We start from the raw sequence: 20,543 nt of genomic DNA, 5'->3' as shown, positions 1-20,543 counted from the left end.
ATGTGCTTTTAAAGGGAGAAAACACAGTTATACACATATATACATATAGACATGGTTACACATCTGCACACACGCTTTCTCAGGCAGTGATATGCAGTCTTCTGTCCTCAGGACTGCAAAGATCTCATTTAGATAACTCTCCTGATCTCTCGGTACCTCCCAGAGTCACCCTTCTTTGCTATATCCATCTATTATGTTATCACATGATGAGATAACAACTTTAGCTGATCCTTTCCCTCGATAGTGAGAGATCGGTGAGAGACCTGAAGAAAGCAGCTGACCTGGATATTTCCCTTTCACAAATGTTTCTGTCATTTGCAGGGATTATGATTGCGTCAAGCATCACGTGCATCTGTATTGTGACAGCTATGATGTACCCGCTCATTAGACATGTGGAGGGTATTGATGCTCTTAAAGAGTGGGGTATTTAGCCAAATCAGCGTGAAATGCCATCATTTTAACCGTCTCTTTTACTTATATAGTCTGAAGCTTTCCGCCTCCAGAATGCTTATGTTGCCATCTCCATGTGCGACTGCGTATATAGGATGTGGAATTAAATTCACAGTCTTTCCTTAAACTAACCAGTGTTTTAATAGTGACAAACCACATGATAAAGACAATTATTTATTTATTTTTTGCATAACAACAAATTTTCCCTTCTGAACAAAGGCAAAAAAAAAAAACGATATAGTTTTTTATTGCATGAACTCCGAAAATTAGACCATTGCTTTAAATTGACCATTTAAGGTTTGAGTGTTTTGTTCTTCAAATGCTAAGAGCCAGTGACTGCAAATAATTTCAAACTGTTGCCCTAACAGTATTTGACATTTAACATTTGATTTTATTGGTCTGTGGTTGTTAAGGGGAGTGGGACCATACTTCACTTTGAGAATGCCACAGAAAACTGCATGATGAGCGGCCTGACATACTGACATCTATAAGGCTGATAAATCAGTTAGAAAAATTACATACATCATTACATCCAGATATAATGATTCACAATCATCATCAGATGAAAAGCTGATATTTTGCAAAATAAGCCAAATTTATTTAATGACAAGTATTTATAGTTACGCCCCATTTACATGGGATTGGAGACCATTAAGGGGCCATCTGGCAACCATCTGGTGGATTCCACAAAAAGTTGGTGAGTGGTTGATGGAGGTTTCTGGCACTCACGTGTGTGAAATTGGTTGTAGAGAGATTTGTGGCGCTGCACCAAAAAACCTCCTTGTGCTTTGTGCTTTGGTTGCTAGCAGGTTGCAAGCTAGCAACCTGGAACACCCCAACTTGTCTGCAAACACTGGCAAAATTCTTGCCAGGCAGAGGTGAACTTCGAAATGTGCAACGCAAACTGGAATATGGGATGGCTTGCCTTCAAACTTTGAGCTCTTTTGACATGGGTTGGGTTGCAGCAGTAACTGGCAAAGTAAAAACAGTCCTCATTTATCATGAGAACACAGATATGTCATACACTTGTTTGTTTCCTTTGTTCCCAAGTGATTAACCAAAAAGAACCTCAAATTGTCAGAGTTCACTCTTTTGAAGGAAAAAATGTATCCTATAATATTTGTTTCAGGTCTTCAGGAAGAAATGGACCTTAAATTCTTGATGTAACATGACACAAAATGCTTACAGTTAAATTTGTCTGCAGAAACACATTTCTTGTGTCTCATTTCCTGACCATTAAAACACATAGCAATGAGTACCTGCTAAAAATGAATGTTCTTTCAGGAGTTCATTGCATTCTTTGTGCCTCCAATTCAGTTTTTCAGTAATGCAGTGGGATGTGCTCCACATCCATGTGCAGCACAACCAGCAGCAATCTCTGTTCAAGCCTAAAAAGTACCGTATCATCAGCCTTGCGGTCCACGAGTATACATTAGATATACTAAACTTGCAGATTTCTTTCATCCCTTGGCTTTTGCTCAGGCTACCTTTTTTTTCATATTGGCATTATTTGAAAACAACAGTGCGTTCAATATTTTATTTGTATTTGGCCTGCTGCCTTGCATAGGTGTAATTTCCCATCCCCTCTTTCTCTCTCTCTGTAAGGGAAAAATGCTGTACAGTGTTATCCTGACAGCCTGGCACTGCTTCTGTGAGACTGTTTGCCCTCAGCACAAGGCCTGTCCGCGGCTGCCACCGCTCAATGTCCCCTTCTCGTCGGCAAACGGCCAGACTGTCACAGTCTCTGACTGGACCAGCTGTTTTTTTTTCTCTCTTTCTTCCATCTTATCTCCTCCGTCACACTCTCTGTCTTCCTCCCTGTGACTTGCCGTGTGAAAGAGGCAGTGATAGGCCGCCTAGTGATGCAGCTCTTGACACAAACGTTGATATCCACACACGCTGGCATCGGTCGAAGACAGTTTTTATGTGTGTGTGTGTTGGCCAAAGCGACCAGCACACAAACACCATCCTGTGGATTGTGGGAACGCAGAGGACACTCACGCTCTGTTGTTTTTGTGCTTCTGTTGATGGACAAGTAAGTAGGAGGAGGACAGCGAAGGTCAGAGGCAGCTCAGTTTGGGACGCGGCCGGTCAAACCCAGTTAGACAAACAATAAACGTAAAATGGGATGGGTCCAGGCTTAAGCTGTCTGGCCATGCCTCGGCCCGGGCTGCTGGCGTAGGCACTTTTTCGTGTCCTGTGCATCTCACATTGGGAGTTATCAGAGCATACAGGCAGGGTAGCATTACTAGTAACAGTTCGCCGGGGAACGCAGAGGGTCCCGAATGTGACCTGATTTGTCAATTCGATGACTTCTCAGAAGCATCGCTCCACCGGGGGGAATCATCAGCTCACAACTGGAGAGGTGGACTCGCTGTTCAGTGATTTTTGTGCAAAGAAAATTGAGGCGCATAATGGATTTGTCAGGAGTGTAATTTGACATCAAAGCGAAACATCTGAGGAGCACTTAATTGTCTGCCTCATTATGGCCTACCCAGAGAGCTTTGATTGGCTGAAAGAGACCGTCAGTTTGTTGCCAGGTAAGACCTCTGATTCACGCAGTCTGTGTGTAAAGGTATATTTATAATCAGAGCTGGAGCTTCCCATTGCTCCCAAAATCTTTAAACCTCATTTGAGAGAGGAATGTTACAAACTGTTGTGAACAGTGTGCAAATGATAAAAATCTTTTTTAAAAGCCTCTCCATCAGACCGAGTTGTTTACCGCTCGACGAAATACATCTTTCGGGAACGGAAGGTGAAATGCATGTCTGTGTAAACAGTTTTTGGAGCCAATTAAATCATCTGAAGGAACAGGGTGAAGAGAGAACAAGTGAATGCAAATGAGAGAGAAGTGAACAGCAGACAACAGAGCAGGGCAGGACAAAAGAGGAAGGAGGGGGAACAAAGACTACCTGTGAGGATGCAGGGACACATTTGCTTCTCACTTTGCTCATTTGCCACCACTTCAAGTAAAGCTAAACAGAAACACGGGTAATTTCTTGAACACAAATGGCAAACCAAGCTTAGGCTTTCACTATGAACCTGTTGACCTTTTAATTAAATTAGGAGTTCCTCCTATTCTCTGTAGGAACAAACAAAGTAGAGAGCATTGCCCCTCCCTCAGCTTGTTTATCAGAAGGCATTTATGTCCTTTTTCATGTTGCGTTTTAAATTATGTATGAAATGTATTTGCATATTTAATGCATGAGTGAATGCTCTGCGTCTCGATACCAAATTATGCTTCTAAATTACAATCTAAAGGACAGAAAATTAATGTGCTCTTTGGAAAACGTGATGAATAGACTCTGCTGCCACAGAACATTAAAGCGTGCGCTTAGGAACCAAAAATAGATACAGCGTGTATACAAGACACAGACAACACGAATGCTGACACACACACACGTGCAGACTCCCCGGTTCACTGCAGTGTGTGTGTCTGTTGAGGTGCTGTTGTACAGAAGGGGAAATGCCTGTGGAGGCTCAGATGGTGACAGATGGTTTGGAGACAAATCAGCCTGGGAGTCAGGATCTCTGCCCTGGGACCAGTAGCCCATTTAAGTGTGTTGGTGTATATAGCGTGTGTGTGTGGTTACTGTGAATCCCATTAAATGACGTTGAAGGCTAATTGTTAATACATTTGAATGCATTTGCATGAGCCTGTGGATGGCTGAGCATCTTCCTTTTTTGCGTGTAGAGGATGTTAAATGTTATGTAATGCTTCTCGTAACATCAAATGTCATTGCTTTGACAGATTAAACGGTATGCAGGCATGTCGCACACCAGTGTGCTTTCTTTTTTAGATATTCACGCTTCCTTTATTTATGAACAAATGAATACAACACACTCAGATATAAAGGTAAACAGTTGGATCACTTGTTTCCTCAGCATCCTAAACGATCTCTTTGTATGCAGTAGTGTCTGTGTGCTTAGCTTTTAGTAGTTGTGTAGCTTCTAAAAGAAATCAGTGTTTGCATTACAAACAGTACTCTGCTTATTACCGGTCGTTTTCAGCCATACCCATGTGTTGAGTTACAGTGGAAATAAAGAGGCAGGATGCTTTATTATAGCTTCATTAGCTGTTTGAGTGCACTGCTTATCCTTCTGTGCAGTGCGGTGAAAAATCGGATCGAGGCCGTTCACCACACACGCAGTCGCAGCTCACTGCAGTTCAGCACAGCTGGAATGACGGTGCTGCAAATCTCTAATCTCTGCCATATATTACCAGGTGCAGTTTTTCATCAGAGTGACATTGTTACTCTTTGGCGGGCTAACCTTGCAGGCATTAGTGTGAAACTTCTCAAAGTGCTTTACAATGCGCCCATAAATTACAGCTCGAGAGGCGCTCGTACGGCAGCCTGGAGAAGTTGTGCAGTAAGTAGTTCCTCTGGCTTCTGCGTGGCAGCAATTCCCAGTGGGCTCTACGCTTCAAGTACATCTCAGTCTGAACTTGTTTTGTGACTGTTGTGAGAAAGAAGCTGCTAAAAGCTCTGCAGGAGTACGTTTGGGCTGGGCGAGTACATGAACATGTGTCTCCATCTGCTGTCTAACACACGTTCAGTGCTGTGTTTATGTGTGTCTGTCTGCATGTGTTGTTGTGTCTCCTTACTGCTGAGCTTGGCCTAGACGACTTAAGTCCTACTAGCCTTTAATAATCTTATTCCCGAGAAGTACCATCTAGGTCATGGGTTTCCACCTTCACTATGGGCTGCTTACCCACAAGTGCAAGAAGGAAAACAAAAGACATTTTGTCTTTTGTGAAAAGAAAGCTTGATTAAAATATCCCTCTCGTTTAGCTAAAGCTGTTTACTGTAATAGATTTTGTTCATATTGATAACACTACTGGATTTACCACTACACACCTATTTAAAACAAAAATTGGTTTTCAGTTACCCTCAGACAGATAAAACAAACTAGCTAGCTTGCTAGCCGATTTTAAAAGTGCTAGCTATTTTAGCTTGTTGTTTGGTTCAGTGTCTATAAATTACTTTGGTTCCTTTTAATCACTATTTTCTTGTCAAACAAGGACCAAGAGCTACATACAATCATTTGAAAAATAAACTTTTCACAGGATTAGAGTCTTGTGAAAAACTAGCATACACATACTACTTCTATAGGAATTAAAAGTGTATGTAACAGCCGGGTAATGCTAATCAAATGATTTACTAAATGATCATCATGATCAGTTTGCTTGTCTGGAGCATTCAGCTGTGTGTTAACACAATTTTTCACCCCAATGTCAGATCGTGCAATGCTCTAAAAAAACTGCAAAGATCCCAAGAGCTCAATCTCAGACTCTGTGGGGCTCAGTTAGCATGTTAAATGTTGAAGTTAATGGCATTAAAGTTAGAAAAAAATAGACAAGAAGCCTTTGTTTGGGAGGTTTACCAGGAGAAAGCCTCTTTTTTTTCCTTTAAAAAGAACATGGCACCACAGCTTAGGTTTGCTTAGTTGCTCAATCACCTCATACTAACTGCCAAGCACGGTGGTGGACAGGCGATGATTTGGGCTTTGCAGCAACAGAACCTGGGCCCTTTGAGTCAATCATGAATCTGTATACCAAAGGATTCTAGAGTCAAAGGTGAGGCGATCTGTCTAACAGCTAAAGCTCGGCTTAAATTGGATCATGAAACAGTACAATAAGACAAACACAGCACCAAATCTACAATGGAATGACTGAAAAATAACGCGGTCAAGGTGTTGCATCAGTCAAAGTCCAGACTTCAACCTGACTAAAATGCTGTGGTGAAACCTTAAGAGAGCTATGCATAAATGCAGTCTCTCACAGCAATGTGAAAGTCTGGTAAGAGAGAGCTGGACACCTGGAGTTGCATGGAGAGTGACTGGGGCACTCAAATAACTGGACGAGCACTCGCACACACACCCACACACACTGACCAGTCTGATTAGTACTTCCGCTGTGTTTCTGTTGGTTGTGGCGTTATAGGATGTGTTTTTGTTTGTATGTTGCTCTAAGGTAACAAGAGCTTCGCCTACTGCATTTGTCAGCTGATGATTCAGTGCAAGTCTGCGATCATCCTCTGTTTATTCACTGTGTGCTGTCCTGCAGTGATGGCAGAAGACTAACTCTGTGGAGGACGCTTCCTCTGGCAGGAGCCGTGTTTCAGCTTCATCCATGATGTTAAACGTATTTTGTGAATGTCATTTCCAGTGAACATAATGTCTGCATGTCGGTACTGCATCACATCTTAATGGAGTCACTTAGTGTGCATGCCCCCAAAATAGCAACAAGGTTAGAACCTTGGCCTGATTTGTGGAGGTTTAAGTGGACATTGGCCAAAATTGGAAAGGGTTGCTGACACATCCTCCTTACATAAGAGACTTGTAGCTCAGCACAAAATGGAAAAGATAGAGATTGAGGATCGTTAGGGCTTTCTCAGGGGATACCTGCATTTAAATTGTGTGGTTTTGTGAAACAAGCTAGCTGAAAGACAACAATCAATCATTTCAGACGTACCTCTGTGATAGACGCTTTCTTAATATGCAGTTGTTTACTGCAAGGAGTCATTTGTTAGTTGTGGTATGCACATGTACTTTTATTGCTCTCACACTCGGGTCACGATTGTGGTTAAATGTTCAGTAATCAGATCATGATGAATATGACAAGCTATGTTTTGATTACACGGGTATATTCTTCTCATTAAAAGTACCATACTTTTGCTCACAAATAAAAGCATCGTTGAAGCAAGCTTACAGTGACTGCACTGTAGAAGGCAGAGTTGTGTAAACATGCCTGTGGGATGAAGCTTCTATCTATGACTTAGCACCCTTTGATCCAGTATAGACTTTTCTAAAGGCAGCCGTGTGCTGCATAATAATCTGTTGTGCTGTGATTGTGATGCATGCAGTGCAGCGCAGTCCTAGCACAAAAGACTTTAGACTTCCGTCCTCTTTCCATGTTTGTCTTTTTTTTCTTCTTCTTCTTTCTTCTGTTAGCATTTGTTGACATCTCCTCCTAAACTCCTGCCTATGCTCCTCCTCTGCTCTCATGTTCTACCCTTATCAAGCCTCCTACCCCATTTTTATCAATCTATCTCTCCATCTTTCCTGTTTGAGGCCACTAATTTGATCTGTCTGTCTCTCCTGCTGGGAAGAAAGGAAATGATTGAGAAAGATTTCCATGATTACTTTGCCTTGCCTGTTTAAAGTTGCATTTAGAGAAAGACTCTTTGGTGACTTCGGTCATTGCGTCTGTTGAAGTGGCACTACCAGGTCAGAAGAGTTAGTCATTTAATATACCGCTCTGCATATTTACTTAGAATATTTGAGGAAGCAGCCGGCATGTTTGTAATATTTTATTCAAAAATGTGCTTTAAATGTTTGCTGTTCACTTGTGATATAGCTACGTGTCTTTCTTTAGCGCCTCCAAAAACCGAAAAGCAAAGTGTAAGGAACAAATTGCACATTGTTTATCTGCCGTTACATAAGCTCCTCACATTCTGACTGGCTGTTTTGCTGCCTCTTATCTAAATTACAAACATAAGTACACAATTTGTGTGCAACACAGCTAGGTGAATGACCCGCAGTCATTCACTGCTCAGACAGTTTGCAGGCTACTTTAGCTGCTCGGCTACATATACAGGAAATGACATGTAAATATACCCACGAATGCAACTGTGCTCTATTGTGATTTCGGTGCCACCCTCACTCTTCAGCGCTGCTGACAATATGCTGCCAGAGTATGACACAGAGGGTACAGCACAAGTTTGTTTACTTAGTCTCTTGCTCCTGACAGTGTAACAGTGCCATTCTGGCAGCCTGCCACTTCCAGCCAATCAAAAACTGGCACTGACACACCTCTACAGGAGGCTGAGAGATAAGGGAGCATTTCCGATATTTCTCCTCTTTTAAGAATTAATAAGTATTATCACATTAAACACACGAACACACACACACACACAGTGGCAGCCTTAAAAATTAATGACTTCTGGCACATTTCTGGTAAGCAACTACGTTTGAGCTATTAACATGTTAATTGAATTTTTATTTATAATAGAGTTTTATAAAACTGGGACAAACTGAAATACACAAATGTATTTCCTTGCTTTCTAAGCGGATAAGCCGCTAAGCATTCAGATTTGCTCACTGGAAAATCTAAGCGTTATTCACTATTTGTGCGAGTTGGAAATGTTTAAATAATGGTAACCAGGTGAGGTTTAAAGATTTACTTGCTAGTAACAATTGTAATGCATGTGCTATGTGTGTGTGGTGTATAAAGGTGTGTGTGCATGGTCAGTGGTTAGCGTGTGGTAATGAGTGTAAATGATGTTTTCTTCTGATAGGGGCAAAACATTTTTTTTCTTGGGACAATCTAAACATTAAACTCCTCAAGCGGTTTTGTTGAATTGTTTTCAGCGTGTTTGCATAAGTGGAGATCTTTTGTTTATTTTGCCCATTTGCAGTACATGCATGCAAATGCATGATCGAGTGGAAAGGCACAGCAAACATTATCTCTGCAAGAGCCATAACAGACGCAAAGAGAAAAAAAGTAAGGAGATGGTGGTGGGGGTGGCAGTGGTGGCTGGGGCTGGGGTTTTTTCCCTCAGAGGACAATGCCTCTCAGAGAGGAGTGACACAATAGACTCCATTCACAGCCACACCAACAGCATTATGACATTTTGTTCCTATGACTGGACATTATGCATACACCCAAACCACGAGAATCACAGTGGGTTTTCCAAACCGCTCCAAAAAGCACAGACAGGAGCTTTCATGCAGCATACGCCTCTGACTGTATAGCTGCATAGGACCGCTGTCCAACATATGTTTAAAAAAGTCCCTACTGCCATCGTTTTTCCCCCTGATGTTTACATTACATAACCAAAGTGGACACTTGGCTTTTTTTCTTTTATTTTGTGTGTTTGGATAATTTTGTTCGTTCTTTCCTCGTCTATAACCTGCAGCATTATAAGACAAGAGATTGATCATGCTACAGAGCGGTGGTATAAAACATCCTAGTACTATGTAACAAAAAAGATTAAACTTTAGGCGAGATAAAGGAAGAATATACTGCCACGATGACTTCATAACGACATCTTAAAGATATAGTCTTTAACTCACGGCTGTCCAACATAAGCATAACCAGTGATGCAGCGAGAATGTTAATACAAGCATGCTTTTTTTTTTTTCTTTTGGGGTTGCCAGGTTTGCCAGGGTTTTCCAGCATGTTTGGGAAGAAGAAGAAACGGCTGGAGATCTCAGCTCCGTCTAACTTCGAGCACCGGGTCCACACGGGCTTCGACCCACGGGAGCAGAAGTTCACCGGCCTGCCACAGCAATGGCAGAGCCTCCTGGCAGACACTGCCAATCGGCCCAAGCCCATGGTGGACCCCTCCTACATTACCCCCATACAGCTGGCACCAATGAAGGTACATTACAACCACACAGACTCTAGCAATAGAGACAACTCTTTATCACTTCCAGCCTGTTGCTTACCTTTCTCACATCTTTCTCTTGCTGTTCATCCCTCTGTTTCTCCTCCACTTTTACCCACACACGCCGTGTCTATGTGAACTTAATTATGGACTTTTTTTCTTCTCGCCTCTCCTTTTTATTGCTGTCTGTGCTTTCTCACCCTCTGTAAATGTCTGTCACCTCAGTGTTTTTGTCTCTTATTGCTTCCCTCTCCACCTGTTGCACACTTTCCTCAGAGGCAAAATAGAGAATTCTCCATACCATCTGGCCACTTCACACTGTTTAAATGTCTCTATCAAATCGGAAATGGTAATCATATTGTTGCCTATTATGATGCTTTAAGCCTACATTAAACATTTTTGTGAACACTGATTGACTCCCTCTTGCCAGTAAAGCTATAGAACTAATTGCATTACAGTTTACCCTCTTATATTTCAGTGGGTTAAAAAAAGTAGTGACACGTGTTGTGGATAAACAGTGGCTATGCTGGCCACCTACTAACCTATCCACTAACTAGATAGCACACTTGTGTTTGTGTCGTCACACCATTTATGATCCCTGGTCACAAGTCAGCTGACATTACCAGCCAGTTAAAAAGGGAAAAAATCACAAAAGAATCTTAACAAATAAATATCAAAACACTATTTTGATATTTTTCTAAGCGCTTGCGACCAAGCAACCAGATGTCTGTGAATCTGATTTGCATGTTCACAGCAGACGTATGTGCTGCTTTCGTGAAACACGAGTCGTTTGTTTGATATGGACTGCATGTGTGAGAGGAGTTAGACATACACACCACCCATATTTGTTGTCAGTCCAGAATTGTTTAATGTATTGTCTGTCTGATTTTATAAATGTTTTCCATTAAATAATGCCTCTGTGATTTCAAACTGATGTGTCTTTTCATTCGCCTTACGTCCCCTGTGATTGTGACTGTGTGTCTCCTCTTCTCTCCGAGTGTCTCCTCTGATGTGTTGTTGTTCATTGGCGCTCCTTAACATATCACTTTGACACATTTGACCAACTGTTGCCAGTTATAGCCACACTTGACCACTTGATGATTTGCTCCTTGATATTTCTGTGGACCTTTCCTCTCTGCGTTGTTTTTGGGCCTAATGGGCCTTTACAGGGTCATTGTTTATAATGTGGCAATTATTCTCTTTTAAAGTGGTCCAAGCATACTTAAGAGGGCCAGTGCTTTGAAATTTAGGACCCTTTTTGCCTGATCGGTGCTGCAGTACAACTTACTGCTGTGTACACCACTTCTGTTGCCCTTGTACTGTAATATGTCAGGAATGAATTATATCCCAAGAAACATTTGAATTTTAAACAAATTTGCCATTTTTGTAACTGAAAGCTCATAAAGCGTAACACTACAAGTCAAGGTTCCATTTAAATAAATGACAAAGCTTGAGACTAAATACACTGTTAGTCTCTCAGGAACCGCTTGCAGGTCCTGCTGACAGGAAAATCCAAGCAGACAAAGCCCTGTTACAGAGAACAGCAATATGCCACAGGAGATATCTCTGAAGAGGGGGAAACAAGAAAATAATTCTCTTGCTCTCTTCACAGATATCTCCCAAGAAAGTCCGGTCATCCGAAACGCCGTTGCCCAAAGTATGACTTCCTCTTCCCTTCTGACCCCCACACCCACCTCACCTTTTTTTTTCTTTTCTTTTCTCCAAACGGTCGCTCTCACACAGTCACAAGTCACATCCCGCTGTTTTGTTTCCACATCTCTCCCCCACGTGCCTGCTGCCATGCATTCAGGTGGAGGTGATGTGTCAGCAGGAACAGGGAGAAACACAGAGAATGGCTCCACACACACACACACACACACACACACACACACACACACACACACACATGACATAACTACATTGCTCTGCCAAGTCCTTTGTTAGACCTCATCTCCACTCTTTTGTTTCATTCGCATGAAAAGAAAACATGAGATCAACTGCAGTGGCATGCTCCCCTCGTTTCTCCCCTTTTGCTATGGAGCATCATTGATAATGATGATGATGATGATGATGATGATAATCATAATGATGATGATGGGTGCTGAGATGTGAAGTGCATGTTGCCATGACAGCTGATTCTGCTCTACTGGAGGCTGTCACTCTGTAGAAAATAGCACAAAAGGGTTTGCATGTGTTAGAAAAACCCTTCGATCCACCCTTTAATCTAATCCAATCACTTCCTCTCCTCTCCTCTCCTCTCCTCTCCTCTCCTCTCCTCACCTCATTATACTTATGGCTCCTAATCAACAAAATGATTAGAACGTGAATGAGCTGAAAAGATATTTCACATCCTGGAGACAGCGAAGCCAGATTTTCTTGGTAATATCCAAATCTTTCCTCCAGCTGTTTTGTCGGTTTCTGAGCACTTAAGAGTTCTTGCTTTAATTAACAGGCTTCAGTAGGGCATGCCTAAATCTGCCATATCTGCTTATAGCTCAGGATTAAATTAACTAATAATCCAGGAGGTGGGTAAAATATTTGCCTTATTTTTGTCTATATTCATGCAACTACATGTACCATTAGCCAGGTCTGGTTTGTGAAAGAAACGTAAAAGGCGTGTGCAATATTGAGATCCTCTTTTGCTATAGATCCAAATCCCATCTGAATCAGCCTCTAGTTTAAGTCTTAAGCTGGTAGATCTGTGTTGAAAGTAGCTAGAGATTGCTCAGAATTCAGGGGGCACTTCGCTCCCATATCAAATCCAAATGCTTTCGCTGTCACCTGCAGTGCGCGTAGAAAGAATAAATACTAGCAAATATGTGTGCAAGTCTTGTTTGAGCATGCTATTTGAAAGAAGCAGATAACATAAGAAGCTCTGTTGTTTGCACGTTTAAAGGCCTCAGTGACACAACTCAGGCTTTGTTTTGTGTAAAAACCTGTTCAGAACTTGTGATTCTTTTAATGGTACATTTTCTGAATACGGCGCTGATTTTCCAAGGTTTTTTTTTCTTCATTTTCTCAGTGTATTATATTGGTGTTGTGAGTGCTAGATTGGGGTACAAAAACAGAAAATGTGTAGTGTAAATCTGAAGTAAACTGGATACTTTCAGGGCTCTTTCAAGTCTCTAGGAAATGAATGCAAGTCAGTGTCCTCTGAAGTGATGTAAATATGAGGGTGTGTGTGTGTGTGTGTGTGTGTGTGTGTGTGTGTGTCTTTGACCCTGACTACCAAGGTGGGCTAGGTTATTTATAGTGTCTCACCCATGGCCTGATATCCTTCTCTCCAGCTTGCCCTGACACTTGATTGACATCAGGCTTCCTCTGCTTGGCAGACTCCCCCAGCTCTGTCTACTTAGTGTTTATAAGTGTGTGCGTATAGACACACACACACACACACACACACACACACACACACACACACACCAGGTGGGCCTGGATGAGTCGGTCTCAACTCTGTCCAGTGCTCTCCTCACCAAACCGTATGGAGGGACAGAGTACAGTAAAATGTCAACATGGTATGTTTGTATCTTTGTGTGCATGTTAACTTGTGTTTTTGTGGGCATGCGTGTGTGTATATGCTTTTTCATCTGCGTGCTAAGCAGTTAAGAGAGGCCGGCACGGCCATCATGCTAAAATAACTACTACCTATGCCCCGTGGCTTTGAGCGCTCATCGTTTATTCACAAGGCCTTGTAGCCTTGTTGTCAGACTGCTCATCTCAGCTGGGCATTAGTATTGCTTGAAGCTTTAGCTCTCATCTCTGTTCTCCCCCTTCTCCACCCTCCGCCTTCACTAGCCCTTAGCACACATGTTAATCCAAAAGTATAAGCTAACACTATGCCCTAAGAGCATTTGCATGTTTTAAACATTGTGCTCTTAAAGCTTCTTCATTTTGAGAATTTAATGTGTCTGGTGGTGCATAAGTAAGCGCACTGTGACAACTCATGCAAAACATCTTCATTGTTAGTTTGTATTTCATTTTTGAAGTGTGAGTGTGTATGCGTGGGTGTGTGGGTGGGCATGCGATCCAAAGCTACATGTGTGTTAATGTGTTGCACTCATTAGCACTAGCAGGGGCAGTGCTATGGCTATTATTAATGCCAGGCTCATATTACACCTTGACTTTGACACCCTCAAATTGCAGACCCCTATAGAGCTGAGAGAGTAATTTACCATGATGGTGTCTATGTGTGTGTGTGTGTGCGCGCTTGTATGTGTTTATAAATGTTTGTGTGTGTATTTGTGCACATTGGCCACTTAATCCTATCTTCTTGTTCCTATTTGCTTATGTTTCCTCAGCCGTCGGCCGATATCAGATGTTTGCGTTCGTGTAAATAAGAAACTAAATGACCTCCACAGAAAAGCTCACAGTGAAAAGGAATAGGAAAAAAATGTTTCCATTTCTTTCAAAAGTAAATGTTTGTTTCATATCCACGTCTTATGAGACTTATATGTCTCATATTGTGATTTTTCTCATGCAGTTTTCTTCTGAAGCATAATATTTTTTAAATTCTTTTCTTTTCCATCTGGAAGGTGACATATATAATAGCAAAGAAGTTTAGTTTGAGCAGATTACCAGCTGTGCTGTGTTCAGCAGTATTACCTGCTTTATTCTGACTTCATAAGAAACCACCATATTACTTTACATTTAGGCCATGTCCAGACAACTTGCTATGTGTTGAGCACAAGCTCAGCTTAACTGTTACTTGTTACCAACAAGTAACAGTTTTGAAAGCTAAAGTGATGTCGAAATATACACACATACACACACACACGCACACACACGCACACACACACACGCACACACACACACACACACACACACACACACACACCCACTACAGATACAGGCACTGTACCCTGACAATATAAAGCTGATTCAGTGACAGTGGAAACCCCTCTGACTTAAACACAGTAAAATGCTGGGCAAGTACAGGTCTTGCAGTTAAAGCTACACGTCGCCAGACAGATTTACACTTGTCTCATTATGCTGCAGAAACAATGAAAACCAACATTTTAGAGGGTGTTTTTGGTAGATTCATCAGTCTATATAGTTGTTTTATCACAAGCGTTATCAAAATAACCCTCGAGGAACTGAACTGGCATCAAGCCAGAGAGAAAATAAAAGATAACATGAGGATTTCATAGAGAGCTAAACCATAATGATTTCTGAGATCATCCGAGAGCTTATTCCTCTTAATTCTGTAGGAGCTGTAGAGGAAAGATATTCACAATCAAAGATAATAAGTGGACCCGGGGGGCTAGCAGGAAGAACTTTTGCAACATATCTTTAATACTGCTCTCATCTTTGCATAACATGTTCTTGTTCTGGATCAAGCTTAAAAAATGTATTTTCTCATATCTGTTCTCCGTCTTTTGACAGCAAACACAGCAAAGCTATTTGGCGTCATATAAATTTCACTCTCATGCCATGTGGGTGGGAAGCTAATGCGGTTGTAGTTCAATGGCCTTAGCTGATCTTCAGGTTTCCAAAGATGAATCAGATCAGGGAGTTCATGAATGGAGAGATTTGAAGGCTTGCAGAGTATTGAATCGGTGAAGGATTGTTGCATCAGTTGCTGTTAATAGAGGTAAATGAAAAGCGTTTAGATTACACACTCATAGTAACATCTCAGTTTCCTTGGTTTGAATTATCGTGTTGGTACAAATGAATAAGATGGCATTTCAAGAGAGGATGTTGATGTTGGTGTGACTGCTCTTAAAAGCACAAGAGAATCATGGGGTCATTAGTTAGGCCTTCGTTGGTGTTTCCACTTCAGTGAGTCTGTGTGAATGGGCCCTGTGGTGTTTGTAGTCATGTAAAGTAGGGCTTAAACTATAATTCCCCAGCTATGTATGTGGACTCTGAGCACACCTGAAAGAAGCATGTAAACAACTACTTTCAACTAAATCATGCCCATATTATATTTGACCTTAGTGGCCAGTAATGCTGTGTATGCTGCTGACTGGGCATGTGGTCTTCTCACTTTCTCTGCTCCTGACTTCATCACAGGAATTCACTGACCAGTAGATAATGTCATGACAGCTCTTTCCGTCTGTGGTTTACACATTAGAACCAAAGTAGGAAGTTCAAAATGCTGCAAAAGTACAATAACATTATGTGTTTTCAAGCAACCAAGCTTTACATTTGAAAGTAGAAAAATAGTGAAGGTTCAGAGAGCAAATGTAATGTGTATCATCTTCAAGAGAAGTCCTGATTAAAAGAGGAAGTATGGCCACAGGAGTCACACTAAATACAGTTTTGGGGAAAAATTGGGGTACTTCTAATAATAGTTCACTTTTTTACAGTGTTGGGACTAACGCGTTATTAAGTAACGCGTTACAGTAACTACGTTATTATTGTGGTAACGAGCACGGTAACTAGTTATTATGCCAAAACCAGGAACGCGTTACTCGTTACTGGGATTTAGATAGGCTCGTTACTCGTTACTTCGTGTGGTGGATATCGCGGAGCTTCCACAGATTCAATAACATTAGCAAATGGTGGAGGCCAGCAGGTGGATGAAGGAAAAGGGAGGCAAGAGGAGAGACCCGAAGAGGCCGCCGGTCCGCGTGTCAGGTGAACTGAACTTCAGGTAAGAAGTTATGACCTGCAGTCTATCGGAGTCAGATATAAACCAAGTTTAGGTGGAGTTTATTTTCGGTATGCTGACATTTTCGTACTGCGTGCTAGCTAGCATGACGGAGTTTCTACTGTATACAGCTGGGTGGGTGCTATGTTACTGATGTTGAACTTTATTTTGTTCATACGGTTAATTATTAGAGTTGCCAACCGTCCGTAAAAACAGAATCGTCTCGTATTCAGAGAAAATATTACGCGTTTCGTACTGAGGTGAAAAGGAACAGTTTGTCCCGGACTTCAGCTACAATGAAAAAGACACAAAGCTGAAGCTGCACAGCTGCCTCTTCTTCTCTCATTCTCTCCTCTCCTGTTTCTACTTCAATCACGAAACTGATCAATGATCAGCTGATCGGCTTTTCTCTCTTGTTTATTTATCGCCCACTTTGCGCCAGCCAGAAAGGAAACCAGCGGATGTCGCGTTAAACAACAGCAGCACGTTTAAGCTTGATCAGCTGTTGTTAGAATTTATTTAATATTAATTTCTAGTATCAGCTGATGTTTGCTGGAGCCACAGCTGTAAAGCTGCTGGTCATGATATCGGTTTGGTTTATCTGGTGAGAGGGAAACATGCAGATGAAACCAGGAGATGTCCTTACTGAATCATCAGAGCTGAACAGGTGATGGAGAAGCAGGTTTACCTTTTAGGTGACATGAATGAGTTGAAGGGAAGTTATGAGCTGTTTCTGAGAGACAAATAACACCAGGATCCTTTTCACGTAGCTGACAGCTGGTAACTGTGCAGGGGCGGGTCTAGCAAAGTGTTGCCAGGGGGCAGGTAGGGCATTAACAGGGAAAGGGGGGCACAAGGAAATAGTTTTCTTTATTATTCTCATTTAAAATGTCTCGCTTTTAAAAAAATAATTATCTGAGTCTTACAACAAACGATTGATAGATTGATACATATATACCATCAGAACAGTGTACATCACTGTCACAACAGTGTTTATTTTCATTCAAAGGCTTTATGATTTTTCCTATAATGGTGAGCCGGTCTCTAGTCAAAATGCCCGGGACGATTTTTTTGTCCCAGTCCAGCTCTGTATGCAGCTCATCTGCAGTCTGGTGTTACCTACATCTTCCTATTCAGAAGGCAGAATTTCCAAGTTCTGAGTACAATCAAAAGCACCACGACTGCAGTTTTTGTGTTGGATGTAAAAAGCAGGCTAGAATCATGGCGGCGGTCAACGACGGTCCAGGCGTGGGATTTCTCTCGTGGAAATGTGCATTATTATTTTTCCTTTCTATTGGTAGGTGGCACAGTGCACTTGTGGCAAGTAAGCAAGCTAGAAGACTGGCAATCTTGCTGGGTATCCAGTTACGGAAGCAACACATTAACAAGAGAATTCTGAGTAAAACCAAAGTTACTTTCCCTAGTAACTAGTTACTTTGAAAGTAACGAGTAACTTGAAGTAACTGAGTTACTTTTTTAGAGAAGTAACTAGTAATGTAAGTAAGTTACTAATTTAAAGTAACTTACCCAACACTGCTTTTTTAGAATAGAATAGAATAGAATAGAATAGAATAGAATAGAATAGAATAGAATAATCCTTTAATTGTCCCACAAGGGGAAATTTGGGTGTAACAGCAGCAAGAAAGACACATATACAAACAAACAGTACACAAGACACAGAACAGAAACATACACAATTTTTACATATTTACATCAAGGACAATGGTTACCAAAAACAGAGTACTGTAGTACTTTTAGGAAGCTGTCAAACCTTAGTGGAGGACTAATCACATAAACGTACACATTTTTAAACATGCTAATCATGTATCAGCAGCACTTAAAGACCTTAAGTGAACACCCTTCAAAATAAAAGTCTCTTTCAGGACATGAAAGAACTCTTCCTGTTCACGTTTCCACGTCGAAGCTTATGCAAAAGGAAATTTTCTGTAATAAAGCGTTGCTGATGAAATCCAAAACTTTATAAACCATTTCAGAGTTACTGCTCCACAGTGAGAAGGAGTTATGCAATGAAGATGTCATTTTAATGTGCTCTCTTTGCTTCAGCCTGTTTTGTAATACTCTTCTCCTTTTTACAATTTCTAGCATTTCCCAAGCCGACTGCTGACAGCCTGCAGTGCTAATCCCTAAACTTCTTGCATTTCAGCTGTGGGTTACATATACTGCAGGTAGTGTAGGTGGAGAGAACTGCTGATATTTTAGGTAGCTGAACATCTCGCTGTTGTCAAACCCATTATAGCTGCACTGAAAATATCTCAGCCTTACATCACGCTGGAACTGTGGAAAATATTGCCACAATATGCACTCTCGGTGGCAAAGTAAATATCCAGTAGATACTGTTGAATAACAATGCTTGGTTTAATAGCTTAAAAGGTGCTGAAGAGTCATGCTTTTGGTCAGTTAGAAATGAGGCTTTCACGGAATAGAGACAAAGGATTGGCTGGTATAGTAGAAAGCACGTGACAACAGCCCTGACATTCAGGATCACATCTAGTACTACTGTAAATGTCAGTGGGTCACTGATAGCAGAGTACAGCCATGCACCTTCCCCCAGCAGCTTACTGGCAGGTGACAGAGGGTGGGGAAATTTGATGATTAAGTCTGTCATATGTTGGTCGCTGTGAGCGCAGAGCCAAACTTACAGTCAATCCATGCAGCTGCAGCCAGGCAGAGTAACTTATTATGGCAGGGGGGCGAGGAGCTGGAGATTTCAGGGCTGGAGCGAGCAGGAGGACCGTGCCACTGAGGCAGCCAGGGAAGCTGAGGCAGGTGGGGGTAGCGATGAAGGCTGAGAAGACGGCAGTCGTTAAACCCCAGGCCCAGACGACTCATAAACAGTTACAGGTGGGGTGTTCGACTCTTTCTGCTGCTGCTGAGCCAAGACTACATGCTGGTATGCTGGCTATGCATATTTGTTTGTGCAACAGGTCTCAGCACTCAGTGCCAGCAGTTTCAGGCACTTTGTGAAAACATACACGAAACTGTGCTAGACTAAACAGTGAAGGGTGCAGGTAAGAGTGAGATCACTTTTAAAGATCACATGTTTGACTGTGTTTAAAACCTGCATTTGTTTTTGCTTCAACACTGCAAGTTGACCTCTCTGAATTACAGCCGTACAGAGCGCAGGTTATTTTCTCCTGTTTCTAGAACTCCAGGTTTGTGCGGTTATTTTTGTAGCTGTGCTGGGTTTGCTGTATGTGTACATATAGAAACCAAGTGTAGAGAGAGAGAGATAGTGTTTCTGATTTAACAGGGTCACCCAGTCCTTGCTTCAGGGGCAGAAATGCAAACCTGTGTATTTATTGAATAGGGATGCAGGCTATTATGGTTCTGACATGTGCACGCTGAGAGTTGCTAATTTGAGGAGGCATTTTATTGCAAGTGTGTATTAACGATACTGGGTGAGCTCCAAGGCAGTAGACTGCCCAGAATGAAAATGAATGAGGTCTAGACAAGTGCTCTGATGTGGAGCAAGTCCAGAATCTCTCAACGTGTCCCCTTGTTGCAAGTATGGGATCTTACAGTCTTTCTGGGGTTTTTTTTGTTTTTTTACAATGAAGATTTAAAAGAAGGTGCAGTCAGGCAAGAGTTTCATGATTTGTTTGACTCTGCAAACATTTCCTACATCTTTCTCTTTAGATGCTGATACGCACCTACAGTGTTTCTTTGCTCCAGATCTGCCAAACTGCGTTTGCGCTTCAGATTGTCATGCACGGCGACGGTGGCATTCATTCAACTTCTTAATCGGAAGAAAAGAAAGTTAGATGTTGTGATCAATGTGCATTCAATTTCAAGTTTAATTTGATTTTGACTCAGCATGTATTACATTCCATCTCAAATTGATCGAGGATTAAATTGGTCAAAGCAGAAATAGACTCGGAGGAAAATAACTCCTGATTGATGTGTGTCTGTGCCGGCATGCACACTCGCGCAGATAGAGAGAGCATCTGTCTTTCTTGGCACTGAGCTGAAGTGGATGGCATTGATTTAGACCTCTCTCGTTCCTTCCTTCGCTCTGCTCCTCCTCCTCCTCTGCTTTCTCACTTTGTCTTCTCGCGCGGCTGCCATTCACAGTCACACTCTGCAAATCA

General features: G+C 41.8%; 1 protein-coding gene across 3 annotated transcripts in view; it reads left to right on the top strand.

Annotated features, from left to right (window-relative positions):
* The window catches only part of pak5 (p21 protein (Cdc42/Rac)-activated kinase 5), an 86,655-nt gene that overhangs the window by 33,542 nt on the left and 32,570 nt on the right, over window positions 1-20,543 (top strand). Inside the window, exon 2 of one of the 3 annotated variants that reach the window (XM_031755140.2) lies at window positions 9,613-9,836. In XM_031755140.2, the coding sequence (XP_031611000.1) occupies window positions 9,633-9,836 (204 nt within the window). In that variant the 5' untranslated portion in view covers window positions 9,613-9,632. Of the gene's footprint in view, window positions 1-9,612; window positions 9,837-19,022; window positions 19,346-20,543 lie in introns of those variants that run through there. The other 2 variants (XM_039599393.1, XM_039599394.1) reach the window with 2 other exon arrangements.

The sequence above is a fragment of the Oreochromis aureus genome, linkage group 15 (assembly GCF_013358895.1).
Source record: "Oreochromis aureus strain Israel breed Guangdong linkage group 15, ZZ_aureus, whole genome shotgun sequence".
Classification (NCBI taxonomy): Eukaryota; Metazoa; Chordata; class Actinopteri; order Cichliformes; family Cichlidae; genus Oreochromis; species Oreochromis aureus.
This window is presented reverse-complemented; position numbering and strand designations above follow the sequence as displayed.